The sequence below is a fragment of the Diuraphis noxia genome, unplaced genomic scaffold (genome assembly GCF_037042655.1).
Source record: "Diuraphis noxia isolate RWA-SAM2 unplaced genomic scaffold, SU_Dnox_SAM2 contig0002, whole genome shotgun sequence".
NCBI classification, from domain to species: domain Eukaryota; kingdom Metazoa; phylum Arthropoda; class Insecta; order Hemiptera; family Aphididae; genus Diuraphis; species Diuraphis noxia.
Window position 1 is genome coordinate 30,396,700 of NW_028301712.1, and position 19,937 is coordinate 30,416,636.

The window sequence follows — 19,937 nt, forward strand, 5'->3', positions numbered from 1 at the left end:
CAGTGTGTGAAGTGCAAACGGATCGACAAGTGCGCTTACATTGCGATATTAGTAATTTAGTTATTAATTACCAAATCAATTTATTAACTATGGACTCTAAATGGACAGCAGAACGAGATGCCGAAGCTGTAAAAATTTTAACTGATGACGCTTCTATAAATAAAGATAGGCGATATTATCATGTCCGTGAGAAGTTTGATTTAATCGAGGTAGCTGGCGTTAGACGAGTGCGGCGAAAGCGCGATCAACGTATTATGGCAGTAATCGAAAGTTTTCCTAGTATTATCCGTGACATGCATGTGGCCAGTGGACATAAAGGCGAGACAAAAACACACAAGAAGATAATGGAGCACTACTCTAATATTACAATGGCTGCTGTAAAAGCTTACATTGCTAATTGTGAAAGGTGTGCGGAAAAATCAACAAAAAAAAGTATGCGAGGCGTTGTTGTGCGGCCTATTTTATCTTCGTCTTTAAACGAACGTGGGCAAGTGGACCTTGTTGACTTTCAAAGTTTACCTGACGGAGATTTTAAATTTATTCTTCATTACAAAGAACACTTAACAAAGTTTTCATTTTTCCGGCCCCTGAAGGGCAAAAAGGCTTCGGAAGTAGCGAAAGAACTGCTACACATATTTTTGACGTTTGGTGCACCTCATGTTCTGCAGTCCGATAATGGTCGCGAATTTACTGCTGGTATTATAACAGAATTAGCGTCATTATGGCCCGATCTAATATTAATAAACGGTCGGCCACGTTATCCACAAGGCCAAGGATCTGTAGAGAGAGGGAATTGTACGCTTAAGGATTCACTGGTGGCGTGGATGCGAGACAACAAAACTGCCGCGTGGAGTTACGGCCTCGACTTTGTACAATGGGGCGTTAATACCACATACCACGAAGCTATAAAGATGACTCCATATGAAGCAGTTTTTGGTCAAAAAGCACGAATGGGGCTGGCAACAAAAGTACCTCGAGAATTATTAGAAAATATAATGACAGGAACTTTGGAAGAAGATATGTTGGACATGTTGAACGATGATGACGTAGAAGTACTCAATACTGAAGTGAGTAGAATTAATAATATAAGGGATCGCATTTTTTATTTATTTATTAACCAATTTTAATATTAATATTTACCTAATAATAATTCAAAAATGTTATCTAGAATATATTATAATTTATAATATATGTCAACGCACTATACTATACTATATTATATATTATAATTGATTTTGAATAATGCATTTTTTGGTTAAAAATAAAAGAAGTTGAACTAATTTTTTTTATACAAATACAAATACTTGGAATGTATTTAAATACTTTTTTATTTATTTTTAAAGACAAATGATTTAGAGGTTACACATGATACAGCTGAACTACTAGAAACCAATACTACGTGCTCATATTACACCCGAAAATGAAGTACAGCAGAAGCTTGATAATTTGATAAAGACCACACGAAACATTTTGGAGATTGAAAGTGACACTGACGAAGTAAGTCGATTTTTTGGAAAATTAGTCAGTTATTAATTATTTTTTTTTATATAGAACACTGAAGAGGTAGTTTCCGATCATCCTGCTACAACACGACGCAACATTGCTGCACAAAATTTAAAATCTCAAGCATAATAAACATAATTTATTATTACAATATGATTTTATTATATTTCCAATGTTTATGTACAATCATAAATATAACACATTAATTTATATTGAATGATGTGTTATCATTATTTTAAGAATGGTCTTGCCGATTTCACGTTGTCGGCAACAGCGATGCAGATTTCATGAAATCGGCAATTTCACTCTATAAGTAGGTAATATGAAATATAATAAAATAGTTATGACAATTATATAAAAATTTGTACGTCTATTCTTCAAAGAATATATTTAAAAATTATATTAATTATATATATATAGGTAATATTATTATATTTTAATTATGTTGAAATGTTTAATATAAATTCACTGTTCTAAAAACAAGTTATAAATACACGTCTTATATAGTTATATGTATATTGTCATTGATATAGCTGTATCAAAAATATGTCAAGTGATAATATAAAATAATATACTAATTTTTTATAATACCTAATAATACCTACAATATTATATACATTTTATTTTTATTAGATAATATTAATAAACCAATAAATTCCCTATGCTGTACATGTAAAACGACATCACAACTGTCCGACGCGCATTCTGGCGGAATGCGATAATTTTGGACCACTTTTATATGCATAGTTCGGCGTCCTTCCTCTAATGTTCATGAATGTGATATACCGCGTTAGAGATAAACAAGAATTAATAACGAAAACCTAATATCATTAACTATAAATATTGGTGTTTATAATAAATTCTAATATTTGTAAATTCACCAAGGGACAAGGGTAACAATTGTATGAATGAGAAATGAGAATTGAGAATAGAAAAATAGAATGTCTCCGTCAGACTATGATAGATTGATAGGGCCATAGGGGTAGAATATGTTTCTATTTATTTTAGATTTATCATACGATTCATACGCGCATACTTCATTTACCAATATAATTGTATTTTAAGATTGTATAATACTATACTAATTCACCGCCTGTCCATGGTTCAAACAGTCCATGTATTTTATTTCTATTTAGAGCCTAATAAGTTATAACATCGATGTGGGATTATTTCTCGAAAACACCTAGCTATAAATTTATTAATAGAACAAAGCGATTCTGGAGTATTGCTCGTCAATTTATTGTTATCAAATCGATTTCGTCCGTAGTTCGTCTAAAAACGGTAATCGCCAACTGAAAAACATTATCCGAGTATCTGTGTGTTGTACACTTGTACACAATCGTTATTTTATTGTGTACATCTTTCTCATGATTCTTCATAATCAAATTTAATGCCCTACTGCTGTTATTAGTGTTATTGTATTATGTGCCTAGCTTGTGTGTACAACACTACAACGTTCGCGCTGTTCACAGTCTCGGCAGTCTCGCTTCTCGCAGATCCATCGTTATTCGTTACCTCGCTGCTCGCGTTAAGTAGTTGAACGCAACGTCGTATTCCGTTACAGTTTTTGATTTTTTTTTTTTACCCTCAATTGTATATCGCCATCGTGATTAATTGTGGTATGTATTTGGAGTGTATTATATTGTAATATTGTTTTGATTTATTGCATTAACATAGCTGCTGCTGTTGGTAGTTTATAATATGACGATAATTAGGTATAGGTAATATAATATGGGTATTTATCGAATTGTTTTTTTTTTCGTTTAATATTAATGCACAGTACTGAATATATTTTTTTTATTATTATTATTAACTGCATTTGTCTAAAAAACCACAAGTACGTATTTATTATTTTTTTTTCATAAATTTAATTTTTACATACCTAATTTTCCTATTATACATTTTCTCACGAGTAGAAATCAATTAATAATCTCGCTCAAAATATCCATTTACAATTTTATTTTTATTTTTCTATGTCAATAAATGACTTCCTGGAGTACTGTACTAATTAATATATTATATAATAATATGATGTCATATAAATTATAATTTTGTTACTTATCCAGAATCCTGAGTTATAAGCTAATATTTTTCTTTGATTAGGTTAGGTATATTGTATATTTTCTACATAATAAGTACATAATACTTTTACACGGTAGATACTTCATACACATATATAGGCATCGAGGTAGATAGGTCTAGATTTATTTATATTTATAATAATACTAATAAAATCATAGGCGTGCGCAGGCCTCTTTTTCAGGATATGCAGAAGGTTGATAATAGCGCGCCCTGAAAGTTATTTTAAGCTCGTAAAATTCTGACAATATGTACCTATACACAATTCATAAATATTGAAAAAACCTACTGTTTAATTAAAAAAATATTGTAATAAATACCATTACATAATACAAGAAGTATGTATTTCGCATATACTTGGTAGTTGATAACTGATAACTGCAGGATGTTTCAATTTTCCAGAGTCGATGTTCGCCTCTCACAGAACTTCAGGGTATGCAGCTGCATACCCTGCATACCCCCTGCGCACGCCTATGAATAAAATTAAACTTTTATTTCGTAATAAACATACTACATACATAATTTTCACGAGCTCGTGATGGTAAATGTCTTAGGTAGTATGGTGATTTTCCATAAAGAGACTATAAATCTTACCATGTCCACGTGTCGTGTTGTATCTTGTATAGAATTATGAAAAAAAATATTTTACTAATTAATAATCCCGTTAATAATCGTATTGTATTGAACATCAAAATATTGATGTTTAAGTGATGGCACTTCATAAGCTTAGACACATTGTCATTGAATAATATTATTTTAAAAAAATTACATTGAATTTAGATAAATAAAATAATTTATTTAGAATATGCAGCGGTGGCGGTAAAATTGAGTCCGGCTTCATTTTATCATAACCGCCACCGCCACCGCTGCAGTGTGTGGCGACCTTAAGTTGGTATATTATGTAAAGAACGGTTTGTTTAGTTTTTTTCATGTAAAACGTGTCGACGACAGTATTGAACATGTTTATATTTTTTGTTCCAAATGCTCTATCGACAAGGATTTCTGATTAGATCAAATAGATTTTTATCGAGATTTTTATCTTTCTTCAGTTTTCGCGGTGTAGAGCCTCTTAACTTTTATTTGGTATTCGCTGGTGAAATACGCTTATGGTTTAAATGATTACATCTAAGGTTGGGACGGAAGTTAGATCAATTTTTAGTTTTTTGTATCTAAAAGTTATCAATTTAAATAAATTTGGCTTATTATGATTTATGGCTGCGGACTTCGGATTCAACTAACTTGTTAAAATTATATTTCTCAATATTATTTATGGAAAAATTATTTTTTAGACAACATATTTTGTTGGTTATAAATAAATTAACACTGTTAATACGAGTACATTTTATGATTTAATTAATTATCTACCTTATTCAATTTTAAATTATTTAAATGTTATTTCGTTTTCAATGATTGATTATTGTTTACCACTAAAAATAGACAGAATACTCATTCTTTATTGGGATTTCCAGCTACACCAACTGACCAACTACTCCATTTTACCGCTACCACAGCGTGTCCCTAAAGCCGGATTCCCACGACTGGTGTATACTGTATTTGGCCAATATTTGGCACTGGTGGTTACTTGCCATGCCGTCGGATCACCATACTCGTACAATTAATTATTTGTCACTAGTGTCGTTCCCGGCGATTGTCGGTAAATGTGACACAAGTTAAAGGAACGGCCAACATACTTGTACTACTGATCCCACGACCGGTTCGTATAACAGCCAGCAATGGGAACAGACAACAGTGTACTTGGCTTGGCTACTTGTACTAGTGCTCCAGTATTGTCAAGTACGCTAGACGTGTGAGCACCATATTCGTGCACTGGTCAAATGTACAATTATTGGCGTATTTGGCAAGTACACCAGTCGTGGGAATCCGGCTTAACACAATTTACAGCCACCGCCAACTGCCAAGACGGTTATAATTTTACCACCACTGCCGAGTGTTGCGGTTATAGAATGTTGAGATAATAATTGTTTAAAAGTTTGTTGTACTTGTAATATGTTGAGTAAACACTTGGTCAGTGCGGTATCAAAAAGTACAAATATTTAAATAATAGTATCTTCAATCTTGTATTTTAATTAAGTGCAAATTATTAGGAAACGGATTTTATTTTAGTATAAAATCAAAAATATTTAAATATATATTTGTTTATTACTTAATAAATATTTATTTACATTTGTATAATATTTAAATTGAAAATAACATAGAATTATTAAATAATTAATTAAAAAATTAAAATTAATTCTGAATCATCATAGTCTTCATGTTCAAAAACAACATTTAACTTGAAATTTTCAAATGTAAAGTGGCGGCGGTTCGGTCTTAACATTGCTTTGTAACGGCTGAATGACCTCTCCACATCAACGGATGTGTCAGGTGCATATTTCATTCACATAATTTCTTTTGGAGTGTATTCAATTTCTGAATAATTGTTATTCGGAGTTTTGTTAATAGTATGTCTCTTATTGATATTACAATATTAAATCCTGTGTTTTTTTCCAATACATTTTTTAATTTGTGATTGGTTGAAACTCCAATTTCTCAAGGAACACATTCTAATTGCTTTATGGCATTATCAACTATTTCTAAGCTCTCCGTGCCTCCGTTAATGGCATTTTAGAAGTTTCTAATTTTGAAATAGTATCAACTAAAAATCCAAAATAAGTCGAAATAAATACTAAATTGTTTGCAAATTTTTACATTCTATGAGCTCATCAGTTTTTTCGACGTCGTTCGTAATTATTTAATATTATAAAGTCGTGAAATCGTACAATTTTTCTCCGTTAACCGCTTTTATTTCGAGTACCATTACGAAAATCGAAAAATGGTTATAGTACTAGTTCAAGAACATAACCTTTCAGAAAAGATTCTACACTTGATACTTTCTAGCAAGTTTAGAGGGAGAAAAAGTGTTTATAGAATAAAAAAGAAAAAGAAATAAACATCATTGTAAAACCAATACATTCCTCGCTCCGCTCAGAATCTAAAATATGAGCATGCTAGGTGAATTGCCTTGTATATTATCATTTATTATTAATGCTTTAATATTATGATATTATTTGAGATGTAAATTTGCTTTTATTTTTATTTTTAGGTTCCAAGTTAACGTATAATATTTGTGCAGATATTATAATGTTAGATGTACAATGTACATATTTATAATATATTTTATAGTATTTAATTTATAATGGCAGATAAAATGAACAATGATATTGTTATACCTTCAAAAAATAAGGTATGTATTTAAATTGATTATGTGATTACTATTAAAGATATTTAGTACCTATAATATCGTATCTAACATAAGTTTTATTCTAAGGTAATTGATACAGAGTCAACTACTTTCAAAAACAGAAAGAGAGAATTATCAATATCAGAATCTGAAAATGAATTTAATGTGAGTTTTTTTTTCGATATGCTATGTACATTTATTTTTGAAGATATTGTTTTAATTTAAATTTGTAATATTCTAATAATTTTTAAACAGTTTCAAGTTTGAAAAATAAATATAGTTTAATATGAAAAAAAAAAACAATATCTATTAAGTTTTTAATAAAATGGTGTACCTAGGTATAGTAGGTCACATGACAACTTGAGTATATAAAACAAAACAAAAAAAGTTATATTGTTTTTATTTTTATTTATTTTTAAAGAACAATGATGGTAATTACTTATAATTTTAAATCTTGCTCTGAATTACATGTATTATATAGATTTCATAACTAATTAATTAACTTATATATATTATGGATTTCTGTCTGTTTGTCCTTTATATATTCATAATCGTCTAAACTGATTGCCATGAAATTTGGTACAGAGATTAGATGTATTAGACCTATGGACAGAAGATAGGCTATGTTAAAAAGTGATAGGGCCCAACTCAGAAGATGCTTATACAGACATTTTGAGATTTACAATAGACATTCTTTACCAATACATTACTGATTATCATCACTAACTTAAATAACATTTTATAAAAATAATAATTTGCCTACACTCCTTCTTTTATTGTATGCGAGAATTTAAAAAATATTTATTTTTTATTGATTAACATTAGTTATTCATTTTAATTTTAAAAATATAGGATCATATTGATACATATAATTGTGTAACATCTACAAAAGGGTCCCTTTGCATGGATAGTCAGTTAAATGCTATAACTAAAAGGTAAGTCTTATTTACATTAATTTATATTAATCTGTTTTGCAATTTTGATTTTGATTAATTTGTAGAACATCTAAACAATCTTTGACTGAGGTGATCCAAAAACTAACTCGGAAAATTGAGCACATTGAAAAAAAGGTTGCAAAAAATCAAAATGTCATCAAAAATATTATAGTGTAATTGAATTTATATTTATATTTTAAATTAAATATTACCAATTACCAAAATCATTATATTTAAAAACTATAACTTTAATAATTTTTGTAGTAAACACATAATATATTTTATAGAAATTAATTTTTGGTTTTAAATTACCAACACAAATAAATATTGGTAACTTTTATTAATTAATTTATAAAAAATGTTTACCATAATTCTAGGGATGATGTTAACTATGATGATAAACTTACATATCAGCCACCCAACAAAATAATTAAATATGATATTGAAATGATAAGTGATGACTCTTGTAACTCAGATGAAAACAATATCAGGTAATTATATTGATAATTTAGAATTTTACTGAAGTTTTAAACAGGGCACAGATTCTATATTATTTGTTAGTTATTATAGAATATATTTACAAATAGCAAAGAAGTTATACATGAATTATCTTGTGCTACAATGCTTCAAAATTTAAAATCTTATTCTGCATAGTTTTGTTTGTTTTAAGCATTTTAAATTTTTTGTACTTTTAGTTGTTTTTTAAAATCATATTTGTTTTATATCTTTCTTGAATTGTAGGTTTAAAACTAATTTAACATAGAAAAAGTAAACAAGACTAATTAACCTGTTTCTGTGTTAACTGATTTGTTTTTCAATTGATTTTTGATGGTAGGTACTGTGAAAATGTAATTAATCATCTTCCACTAGTTTATATATTGTTTTTATTGCTATTATTTCCCAATCATTAAACAAAAATTAAAAACTTTTTTCTAAGCTTAAAAGTTGTAAAATGTATGGAAGGTAACTTAACATTTTAAAATATATGGTTAAGATATTATTGATATTTAACTACCTATTTAATTATTTTTTTAAGGTCCACTGACAACTTAAACACAACAAGACATGTCGATAAAAGAATTAAAATAGACAAAAATATAATCTTTCAAACAGATGTAGATTATTCTGAAAAGTAATTTTTGATTTTGTTACCAATTATTATGATAGTTGATTTTTAATGTTAATTACTCATTTTTGCAGAGATTCTAAAAGTCTTACTAATAAAGAGGTGGAAATGTTGTTGGAGTTAGATGATTTTGATGATGAAGATAGTAACGCTTACTTCAAAACTCATGATGTCCAAGTTAATGAAGAGTAAGTTGATTTTGTTATTTTAGTTTTTATTATATGTTAGTTATTCAAAATGCATAACTAGTGAAAACATAATAACTTCACAGACATCTCGTATGATGCCATAATATTGAAAATTTTTAATAAATATGTAAATAGTAGACAAAAATTATATTATTACACTAGCTGATTCCTGTGCACTTCGTTGCCCGACGCCCGTTAAAATTACCAACTCTATACAGGTGTCCTGTGTGGATTTACCCATTGCGATATTTCCCAAAATAATGGTGATATCAAAATCCTGGTTTTGTAATAAGACTCAAGGATAAGAACTACAATTATTTCATATTTTAATGTTTTGGTAAAAAAGTTAAAAAATATATTTTTTTATTTAGCTACTTTTCAAAAAAATTGATCATAGCAATTTTGTAGAGTTCATTTTTCTGAAAATATTGACGTTTCAAAATTTTATTTTCATTAATATCCTGATTTTTAATATTTTTTTTTAGTTTCGAGAAAAATTGCGAATTAATACTGTAATATATTATCAAACATGTGACCCACCGCGCCGCACGCATTCTTATACGGCCGGTTGAATACTTTCCGTTTTCTTAATAGAGCCTGTATTTATATGCAATAAAAAGTATCAAAATATACCATATAATATGCAGTAAAAATCATTAAAATATGCAAAAAAATATGCAGTAAAAATCAATAAAATATGCAGTAAAATCATTAAAATATGTAGAAAAAATCATTAATATATGCAACAAATATGCATTTAGAAAATTCAAAGTTATATTAAGTAGGTATAATATGAAAAAAGTAAGATGTAATATAATAATTGTATAAATATTGCATAATATAATGTGTTTGATGGAATTACCTCAACTATTTCTAATGTATATATAATATATTACATTTAATACATATTTTAAATTGAGATATCTAAAACTGTCGTTAATTCTGCATCCTATACCGATTACTGACCAGAAATATTTCGCGACAGCTCATTCATTGAAATATGCTACAAATATGCATTTATAGACATACATGCACCAATTAGTATTATTCGTGGAGATTATTAACAAAAATATAAAAGAGTTGAAAGGATAAAATATGCAAAAACCTAAAAATTCGGGCTCTAGTTATAATTATATTTTATATTTCTTCAAAACTAGAAAAAATATTAAAAATCAGGAAATTAATGAAAATTATTTTGAAACGTCAATATTTTGAGAAAAATAAACTACAAAATTATCATCTTTGGAAATAATTAAATAAAAAAATATATTATTTACATTTTTACAAAAATGTTTAAATAAATTAAAAAATTAAAAAATGTTAGTTCTTATACCTATGAATTCTTATTATAAAACCAGATTTTTAATATCTCCATTATTTCGTGAGATGTTGCAATGAGTTAAATCCTCACGGTACACCCTGTATAATTCAAAATTTGTGTTTAATTTATTATTTAATACCAGGTGGCTAGCCATGTTCAAAACTTCTCTTGACGAATACTCGTGGATTTACCCTATTTTAATCTCCATTAAAGATTTTTAACACAGTCATAAAATATAGAACAAACTATATTCAATCATAATATTTTCTCAAATTTTTAACTTTGTAAAGAAGAATCAATTTTTAAAATTTGTACCTAATAACAGATTGCTAATTTCTTATTGGAACTATCGATTAATCTTTTTTTTTGGGAGTCATAACTGCATAGACATAGCATTATTATAACAATTAATCAATTAATGTCCAACAGCCTAGATGGACGTGTTATAGAAACAAATAATAAAAAATTCAGGTATAATAATTTATTTCACACTAATAATAATAATTATTGAAACTAAATACTATTTGCAACTATATATAAACAAAAACTTCCATCGTAAATCTCATAATGTCTGTTTACTACCTCCCAGGATTGGGGCTTTCAATCGATCCAGCCATTAAGAAATGCATAAAGAATTAACAGACATACATCTATTATTATATAGGTAGATAGATTATTATTTAAAGCTGACCCGGTGAACTATTATAACTAGTGGTTGACTTGTGGGGGGGGGGGGGTGACTGAGTACCTCAACTAATTTTTTGGATACGGTAGCGTACCCTTACTTCTTTTTTAAAAGGGAACACATGGGGCGGATTGTTATGTTAACTTGTAATCCCCCACCGCCATGGTTATGTAAGTTTTATTGAAATGCTAGGGACGCTATATTTTAAAGTACTAAAGTGCTAGAGTACCTCTACTACTTTATTTCCAAGTCAACCACTGATTAACATATTATAAATTTAAACCTTCCCAGAGACACGGCCAATTCTAGACCAACTAAGTAGTATAAAGAAGAAAAAAATTGAAAACAGTGCAAAAAGTTTGGCCATCAAAACTCATTCAAACTCAAGACATTCAGTACATTAATTCTATTGAAATGCTATTGTGTTATAGAATTTTCAATACACAGCAATAATTTTATGGTTTTTTAAATAACAAATTCATCAACTTCTTATAAATTCTTAAGTTCCAATTTAACCTGTGGACTTTCTAAAATGTTATATAGCCTATAGCCTTCCTTAATAAAACAGCAATCTAACAAAAAATAATTTTTAAATTCGGACCAGTAGTTCCTGACTTCCTGAGATTAGCATGTTCAAACTATTTTAGCTTCAGCTTTATCCTAACAAATAAATGTACAATACAATTTAAAAAGGTGGGCAAGTGGGTAAAACACTATGCTTTACAGTAGGTGTCGAGTATGTCTGTAGTAATGGATGTGTTCAATTTGCATTCACTGATATAAAATCATTATATATAAAAATAATTCTGAACTAAAATGGTGTATTAGTCTAAATTACTAAATATATTTTATAATATTATTGCTTTTAGTAATACAGTAAGATAAGTTAATTTTTGATAAAACAGCATTTAAAATTGTCCATAGTGTGTATATAATATAATAATAAACTTCAAAAGTTTCAAGTACCTACCTGCCAACAAATAATATTTTTAAATTATTATCAATGTTACTCTTAGTTTAAATATCTAATCTCATTAGAATTTGAACTTGTCCAAGAAAAACATCTGTTTTTATGACGTTTTTGTATTTTTTATGCTGTCCGTTAAATTTTAATTTATTTTCCCATTGCTTTTGAAAAGTTCTATACATTTTCAACTTTGACCTCTTAAAAGTATAGGCTAAATACAATTTTATATCAGTAACCACTCTCAAAGATGAAAATTAAATAATTTTTTTAACTAATCTTCATGTAGAAATGCACAAAAACACATTGTAATATCAATAATATATATTCATCCTTCTGCTCTATATCTAAAATAATAATGTACCTATAATCTATCTCATAAAAGAAAAGTACTTTTCGCACATATATACTGGGCCACGAACTGCCCTCGAGCTGTTGAAGTTGCTGCATGCACTCAATTATTACTTATGTATTACATGGTGAACAATTAGTTGATGTAATTAATGCAGTCTTTATATTTACTCGTTACTATAATTGATGTCATTTCTGGTGTCTTGCGTGGTTACATGGATAATGTGTAAGGTTTACCAGATTTCATTAAAACACTATCTTTTTTTCATGAGACAGATTATATAATGAAGTACAAGGATTGCAAAAAAAGCCTTATGTATTGAAAGATTGTGTTGTGTAATTTGTAGTGGTGTTACAACCATGAAGGGGGTATCAATCGTTAGCAGTGTACATGCCATTTTTGGTAGGCACAATTTGTCGTAGAAGATTATATTCGTCATGGTGATTCTGTCATTTAAAATGACACGTGTAAGGGTTTCTATATAGCAATCTCCAAGGTATTCAGCAGTTAAAGATGCAACTGCTCTGGGACTTTCTTATAGGTGTGTAAGAAAAATCCTGCATAGAAATCTTCTGATGCACTCATACTAAAAATGGCATAGTATTTATAATTCAAAAATAAAATAATTTTTTCTGTATCTTTGTTTATTTGTAACTGCTTTTTGAAATGGAGGTTTTTTACCAGACCCTATAGGTATAAAGTGTATAATTGGCAATGTGATATTCATAAAAGTTGTCTCCGTCTTACAAGTGCATAACATAGCAAATTTACACTCGGTAAATCACGTTTAACTCAGTTAGTTTAAAAATCAGCGTGAATGACCTATCATGTCACTCGATGTTAAGAGGACGTTTCACCCGCATGTGTTGTCTCCGTCTTACAAGTGCGTAACATTGCAAAAACTGTTTTGCGCGGGAAAGAACAGAGAAAGATACAGTTATAACTAAGAAACGAAATTTTCACCACATAAAAAGGTGAATTTTGTCTGTGCAATATCGTTTTTATTTTTTCGATATCACTTATACAACAAAAATTCTTATTGTTTTATAATACATTAATTTTGCGTTTTTTAAGCATGAATAACTTTTTTTGTAGTTCTGATATCGAAAAAATAAAAACGATATTGCACAGACAAAATTCTCCTTTTTATGTGATGAAAATTTCGTTTCTTAGTTATAACTGTATCTTTCTCGGTTCTTTCCCGCGCGTAAAAGTTTTTGTAATGTTACGCACTTGTAAGACGGAGACAACACATGCGGGTGAAACGTCCTCTTAAGAACATTATTTGTGTTTGTATGTAGATTTTACAATAGTTAAATTTTGTAGCAAGTTATGCGTAGGTATATAAAAAAGCATAGATTAAAAATGATTATAACTCACTTAAAAACTAAGTTATCACAAAAAATCCCCATACAAACTCAAATAATGTTCTTTTCATCAAGTTTAAGTCAATTTACTCTAATATTCAAGATAACGTTGACGGAATTAAACCTGATCTGCTGAGCATAAATTTGCTGTATTACCATTACGCACTTGTAAGACAGAGCCAACAAATATGTGTGTAGCGTCCTCTAAAGTATATGTTTTAAATATATAAAATAAATAGTCAAGAATTACCCCTTAAAATTTTGAAAATTATGTGATACATATTTTTAAATTTCAGGAAATGTAATCGTTTTGTCTGCAAGGATAATGCAATTTTCTTTGAAAATGATAATAACCTTGAAAATGAATTTATATCAAACAGTGATAAATTAGTTTTATCTCAAAACAATGAAGAAGACAGGTAATACTTCAATTTTCTGTTATATTTTACTTTTAGGCCTTAATTTAATTTTTTACTCAGTCCAGCTAGGATATGCACTGATTCTATGCATGCAGATTGATGGTCAAGTGTTATTTAAGTCCCAATTTTTTCCACTAAAAAACGAGTCTGAAAGTAGTCTAGTAGCAATGGTTGGCAGGACATCTGCAGTACCGATACCATTTTCAACCAATAAGCACCTGTAATTATTAATTTCCTATAGAAAAATTTCGGTGTAAATTATATATCGGGTGTCTCATACATTCACAGAGTCAATTTCTGTTGGAACATGGTACATTTTTCATAATTTTTATTTATTGCATCACAAATTAGAGACACTTATTTAAAGTAAGGTTGACCCCCTCCTCTCCTTCAACTACAGTTAAAGAATTTAATATTATCTACCATTATGATGTCATAAGCTTCATAATTATATAGATTAAAGCATTGTAGGAAGTGTGGATTATCCATCATTTAATTACTTAAAGTTATTCTACAATTTTGTTGAATATTTAATTTTTTTTAACCGTGTAAGCTATCACAGGTGTGGATGTAAGAGTTAGTTTTTTGAAATTTATATAACCAATCCTATTTTTTTTTTTTTTTATAGCGGAATATTTTTTTGTGTTGTTGTTTTACTTTAATTGGTTGATCAGTATGGGTATTTTATTATTGTGTATTTTTGTATTTCTTTACAGTGTTTTATTGAATAATCAAATGGTACACTATATTAGAGTTTGTAATAATTAAAATGAAACAGTTTTAATAAACAAATTGAATAAAAAAATTTGCTATGAAGAAGAGACTGTTGAAAGAATTATTAAACAAACCATTGAGTATATCATTGGTTTCTTTAGATTCTTTGAGTAGTTTTTCCCTTGGTATTATATATTTTTAATTTAAAGCCAGTATTACATTTGTTTTGTCATCTTTTATTGACAAAATATATTTACCTTTGATCTGTATAACATATTGCTAATCAACTGATATTAAACTATATTCTGATTAGTGAGAGACCATACAGATTTTGCATATTTCCCAACTTAAGTGCATCATGCTTCTATCAAAACCAGTTAACTTATAAAAGGGTATCGCGTAAGAATATGGTAAAGAACTGAAATTAATTGGCTTGCAATGTGATTTCTCATTCAATAGAGTATAATGTAATACTGTCTTGAGAATCCTGATTTGTGGCATATAATTGTTAAATGTTCATCTGTTATAATGTATAAGAATTAAAATTGGTTCTAATTAAATATTTAATCATATATTTCATAAATATATATATATGTTAATTTATTTGCAGTAGATCAACAAATATTAACGACTTTGAAAACACATTATCGCCAGTTGATAATATGAATTCTGATAGACTGACCAGCCAAGAAAAGATTTGCTTTGTATCTAAAAACTTTCCATATGAGTCACCAAGATTAGAACCGGAAACATTTCAATTCAATAATAATATGTAATATTACTCTCATTCAGATTATAACAATAAGTTTATTTATACGATATACCTCTTATTATAGTTATACAAGTAATAAAAAGATTTTCGACAAAAAATTGATTGACTCAACAGGAGACAATGAAAATATGCCTTCTGATTATGACAAGGCAAATACGTTGCAAATTATTGATAATAATGCTAGTAAAATGTAGTTATGCCTTCTTTTTAAATTAAAACAGTCAAATCATTATTCTTCTTTTTCTAGAAGTCAATCAGTTAGTATTTCAGACCAAGCAGAAACATTAAACACATCAAATAAACATGTGTTCCATGAAACAATATTGGATATGAAGTTTGATGTCTCTGCTAAAATTCAAAGGTGAGAACATATTTTGTTAATATTTAAATCATAGACTGTAATATATATAAATTTAAAATTGAATTCTTAATGTAAATAGCATGTCAGAAATCAATAATTGTTCTGAAAATAGTTTAAACCAAAGTATAGAATTTGTGAATGTTGATGAAGTATTAGAGGCTCAAGCTTATGAATATGATGCTGATAATAGGTAATGTTACAATAAAATATTAATGTTCACATAAATATTATTTTTATTTTTTGCTCTTTATATTAGTTGTCCAGAAAGTATTGATCAAGATGAACTATTGAATTTAACTAAATGTGAAAATGATCAAATTCTGTTGGATCATGAGAATAATAGTACAAGTATAATTAAAGAAGGCATACATTGTACAAAGTAGGAACAAATTAATTTTCCTTGTTGAACTGATAAATTGTTGCTACACTTTCAATAAAACTTATTGACTAATGAAAATTAAATATTTTTAGGCCTTTTGACTATTTGAATTCCTTGATACAAACAGATGCTGAAGAAACAACTCAATGTTCTAGAGACAGTGTACATAAAATGTAATACAATTTTTTACATTGTACATTAATTGATAATATAATAAGTATATTACTGGTTTTAGGGATTATGGAAAAATAATAGTCCAAGAAGGAAAATTATATGAATCAACTGAGCACGTAGATGATCAAGAGCATGTGAGTGAAACTAAAGAAGAAATTCTTAAACAGTTGATTAACAATGAGAACAATGAGTTAGAAATAGTAACTGATTTTACAAACAATGGTTTGTTGGAGGAAACTATACTTATATCTTCTGAAAATGCTAGTTTAATTAGTGAAGGAAAAAGGTAAGAATAATAAATTTATAATCATAAATATAGAATTTAAGTATTCAACATTGTTCTAATGATATCTTTAGAATCAAAAAAAAAAATGCTGTTAGAAGTTATTTAATTGCTATTCATATTGAATTCTGTATCTCAATTTTGTAAATAATTTACTAATGTTGAAATATTTATGATGCCATTGGAAGTATTAGGAGATGTACATTGCAATATGTATAGTGTGTTGTTTAATTGTAATATCGATATTATGATAATTAGAGATTAGGGAAATTTCAATATTTTAAAAGGTTATTTTTATATTCTTAACATTTCAATTTGAAAGTATATTTTATTTTTTGTATTTCAGAAATTCTCAAAGCTTAGTTGATGGTGATCAATTTATATCCAGTAATATGTTTTATTTTGGAACTGAAAAGTAATTTTATACATTTTGAAACTTATCTTTTTATTATTATTTGTTTTGTTATTAAACTAAATAATTTGTTGGTAATTAAAAATATTTATAGTTTTATATTGTATTTAATATTTGTTCTAAGACAAATTATTGTTTGAAGTTATTATTTTGGTAGATTGCGTTATGTTTTTAAAATATTTATATATTTTTTTATCATATAAATCGTATCTGGATACTAGAGATTTCTTTTATATATATTTGTTATTTAAAAAAGAAAAGTTATGTTATTTATGAATGCGATTTCAAATAAATATGATACATTATTTTCAGTTTTAAGAACGTTTACTAAAAAATTGAACTTGTTCACATTCACTTCCTGTTCATGTTTTTCATGAAAAATGAATGTATTCATTTAAATTTAAATTATTTAATTACTAATGAAATAAAAGTTGTTCTTTTATGTTCAGCCATGTCCTCTGAAATTTCATGTATTTTACTTTTATAATTAGTAATCAAATTAATTTAGTTTGAATATATTATAATTTAACAATATTATTAAATGATAAATATATTTGAATATCTTAAAAATCTTTCAAATATATTGAAAATATAAATGTCATTTACGATTTATTTGAAAAGATTGTATGGTGTTTATATATTTTCTAAATAGGAATGTAAACATGCGTTCATGAATGATGTTCTTTCCAAGCTCTGATTATTTTCTATGTGCATTGAAGTACAATTTAAGGTTTATCGTTGATCATTATTTGCGATGATTATGTAGGGGATTGCCAATATTAAAATGGATTGTCCCAAATAAAGTTTAAGACCTCTACTAAGGCAATAGCTTATGGCTAAATTTAGTTTTTAGAAGGAAGAGTAGTTCTAATATTAAATCAATAAATGTATATATATAAATAAATAATGTTATTTTATAAATAAAAAGTTAATCTGCTAAATTGTTCACATGATTTTTATTCTTTCATTTGCTATACCTAAGAAAATTTTTTTTTTTAATTCTATAGAAAATCTAAGTTTATCCTTGAGAGGACTTAAAACTGTCATTGTTGTCTCTGTCTTACAAGTGCATAATAGCAAATGTATGCTTAGTAGAAGATCCTGTTTATGCATTAATCTGTGTTAGTTTTAAAAATTAGAGTAACTCGGCCTCAGTGGTGGCTCGTCTGGGGAGTCTTTGAGACGGCAACTCCCCATAAAAAGTAGTAAACTGTATTATAATTTAATATTTTTATCTATTTCAAAAATAATAGTTATGGTTTTCGATATTAAAATTGACAATTCAATATTTGTTTTCTATTTTTACATTAATGATGAGAAATACGGGTGTCATTCAATAATAATACGGGCGAAAAATATTAATAACGCTAACGGTTGCTAGTTCAGGAATCTGCCATTTAAGAAACTCAATTGTGTATCTAAATTTCATACATACGACAAAGCTGAGGATGTAGGGTAGATTGTATAGATGTTATTCAGTACATTGAGACTATACTCATTCAAAGTTTCTGCCGTTCGCATCACAGTCATCACATACTTTTCAGTTAACACCTAAAATCTACAACGTGTCGTATTGTCGTGCGTCCGTATTATTAGATGATAGAATTTTGTTATTCGACATTGTATCGTGCCATGTAGTAATGTTAATATTATTATTTATTATTGGTATAATACACAAGTCACAAACTTGATTATAATATAATAAATTACATTATAAATTGTCAGTCTCTCCAATGAATTTACTTGCGAGCCGCCACTGCTCGGCCTCATATGAAACTTGACGGCAGAACATTATGTGTGCTTGTTTAATAGTTTTTTTTTGTATGATAGTTCAGTTTTTAAGTGAGTTATAATCATTTTTAATTCATGCTAATTAGGTACGGAAAACTTGCTGAACAATAGAACTTAAAAAACACATGTGCAAACAGACTCATAATATTCTTACCATAATGTTTCTTAATAGGTCTATTTACTCTAATTTTTGAACCAACATACATGTGATCTGCTAATCAAACGTATTTTGCTATTTTATGCACTCTTAAGATGGAGATAACAAATTCTAATGTTACATCTTCTAAATCATAATTTAAAACAGTTATAAAATCTTCCTAAATTATTAATTTTATGTTTTAGCTGTCGGGATGTTTCTGTCCATGTTATTGACTCTTTGGATGATCATGAGGTGAATAATAATCCAAGAAATAATGCTACAGTTCACTCAATAAAAAACAATGACAGCTTGTAAGTCAAGGATTAAAAAATTAGAAGTTAATTATTAAATTTTTATTTTTATATTGTTTTTATTTTTTAATAGTAGATATGTTTTTGAGTTGCGTACAATGTTAATTTTTCTTTACATTTCTTAAGTTATTATCAGAAACATTAGCTACCTAATAAAATAATGTCACCGTATGGTTAGGTTCAGGGATGTAGTGAAGGGTATGCGTGAGTATGCGGCGCATACCCACTTTTCAAATTTTTAAAATAGAGCATACTAAAGAAAAAAACTTGAGACCGGAAATATGCGGTGAAAAACATGCGTATACCCACTTCACAAAAATTGTTTTAAACTAGCTGACAGAAGTATTATTATATTATGTATTAGATAAATAAATATACTTTATAATAATATTAGGTAATTACATTGTTAAAGTTATTATAA

The 19,937-nt window shown here is 27.8% G+C and overlaps 2 protein-coding genes across 21 annotated transcripts in view; both read left to right on the plus strand.

Moving 5' to 3' along the window:
* LOC107171478 (KRAB domain-containing protein 2-like) lies at positions 1-1,654 on the plus strand. Its single transcript, XM_015521721.2, has 3 exons — positions 1-1,067; positions 1,344-1,497; positions 1,552-1,654. The coding sequence occupies exons 1-2, from the start codon at positions 90-92 to the stop codon at positions 1,422-1,424; spliced, it is 1,059 nt and encodes a 352-aa protein (XP_015377207.2). The 5' UTR covers positions 1-89; the 3' UTR covers positions 1,425-1,497; positions 1,552-1,654.
* Positions 1,655-2,910: 1,256 nt separating this feature from the next.
* Positions 2,911-19,937, plus strand: part of LOC107163269 (uncharacterized) — a 30,095-nt gene continuing 13,068 nt past the window's right edge. For 4 of the 20 annotated variants that reach the window (XM_089220258.1, XM_089220261.1, XM_089220266.1 and 1 more), the window contains exons 1-18: positions 2,921-3,122; positions 6,686-6,826; positions 6,911-6,988; positions 7,676-7,758; positions 7,824-7,931; positions 8,136-8,249; positions 8,795-8,890; positions 8,959-9,072; positions 14,058-14,180; positions 15,505-15,666; positions 15,731-15,856; positions 15,914-16,027; positions 16,107-16,217; positions 16,284-16,406; positions 16,499-16,579; positions 16,642-16,866; positions 17,210-17,278; positions 19,409-19,516. In XM_089220258.1, coding sequence (XP_089076384.1) covers positions 6,779-6,826; positions 6,911-6,988; positions 7,676-7,758; positions 7,824-7,931; positions 8,136-8,249; positions 8,795-8,890; positions 8,959-9,072; positions 14,058-14,180; positions 15,505-15,666; positions 15,731-15,856; positions 15,914-16,027; positions 16,107-16,217; positions 16,284-16,406; positions 16,499-16,579; positions 16,642-16,866; positions 17,210-17,278; positions 19,409-19,516 — 1,883 coding nt within the window. In that variant the 5' untranslated portion in view covers positions 2,921-3,122; positions 6,686-6,778. Of the gene's footprint in view, positions 3,123-5,849; positions 5,968-6,576; positions 6,595-6,685; positions 6,827-6,910; positions 6,989-7,675; positions 7,759-7,823; positions 7,932-8,135; positions 8,250-8,553; positions 8,590-8,609; positions 8,722-8,794; positions 8,891-8,958; positions 9,073-14,057; positions 14,181-14,695; positions 14,757-14,899; positions 14,919-15,504; positions 15,667-15,730; positions 15,857-15,913; positions 16,028-16,106; positions 16,218-16,283; positions 16,407-16,498; positions 16,580-16,641; positions 16,867-17,209; positions 17,279-19,408; positions 19,517-19,937 lie in introns of those variants that run through there. The other 16 variants (XM_089220269.1, XM_089220270.1, XM_089220259.1 and 13 more) reach the window with 15 other exon arrangements.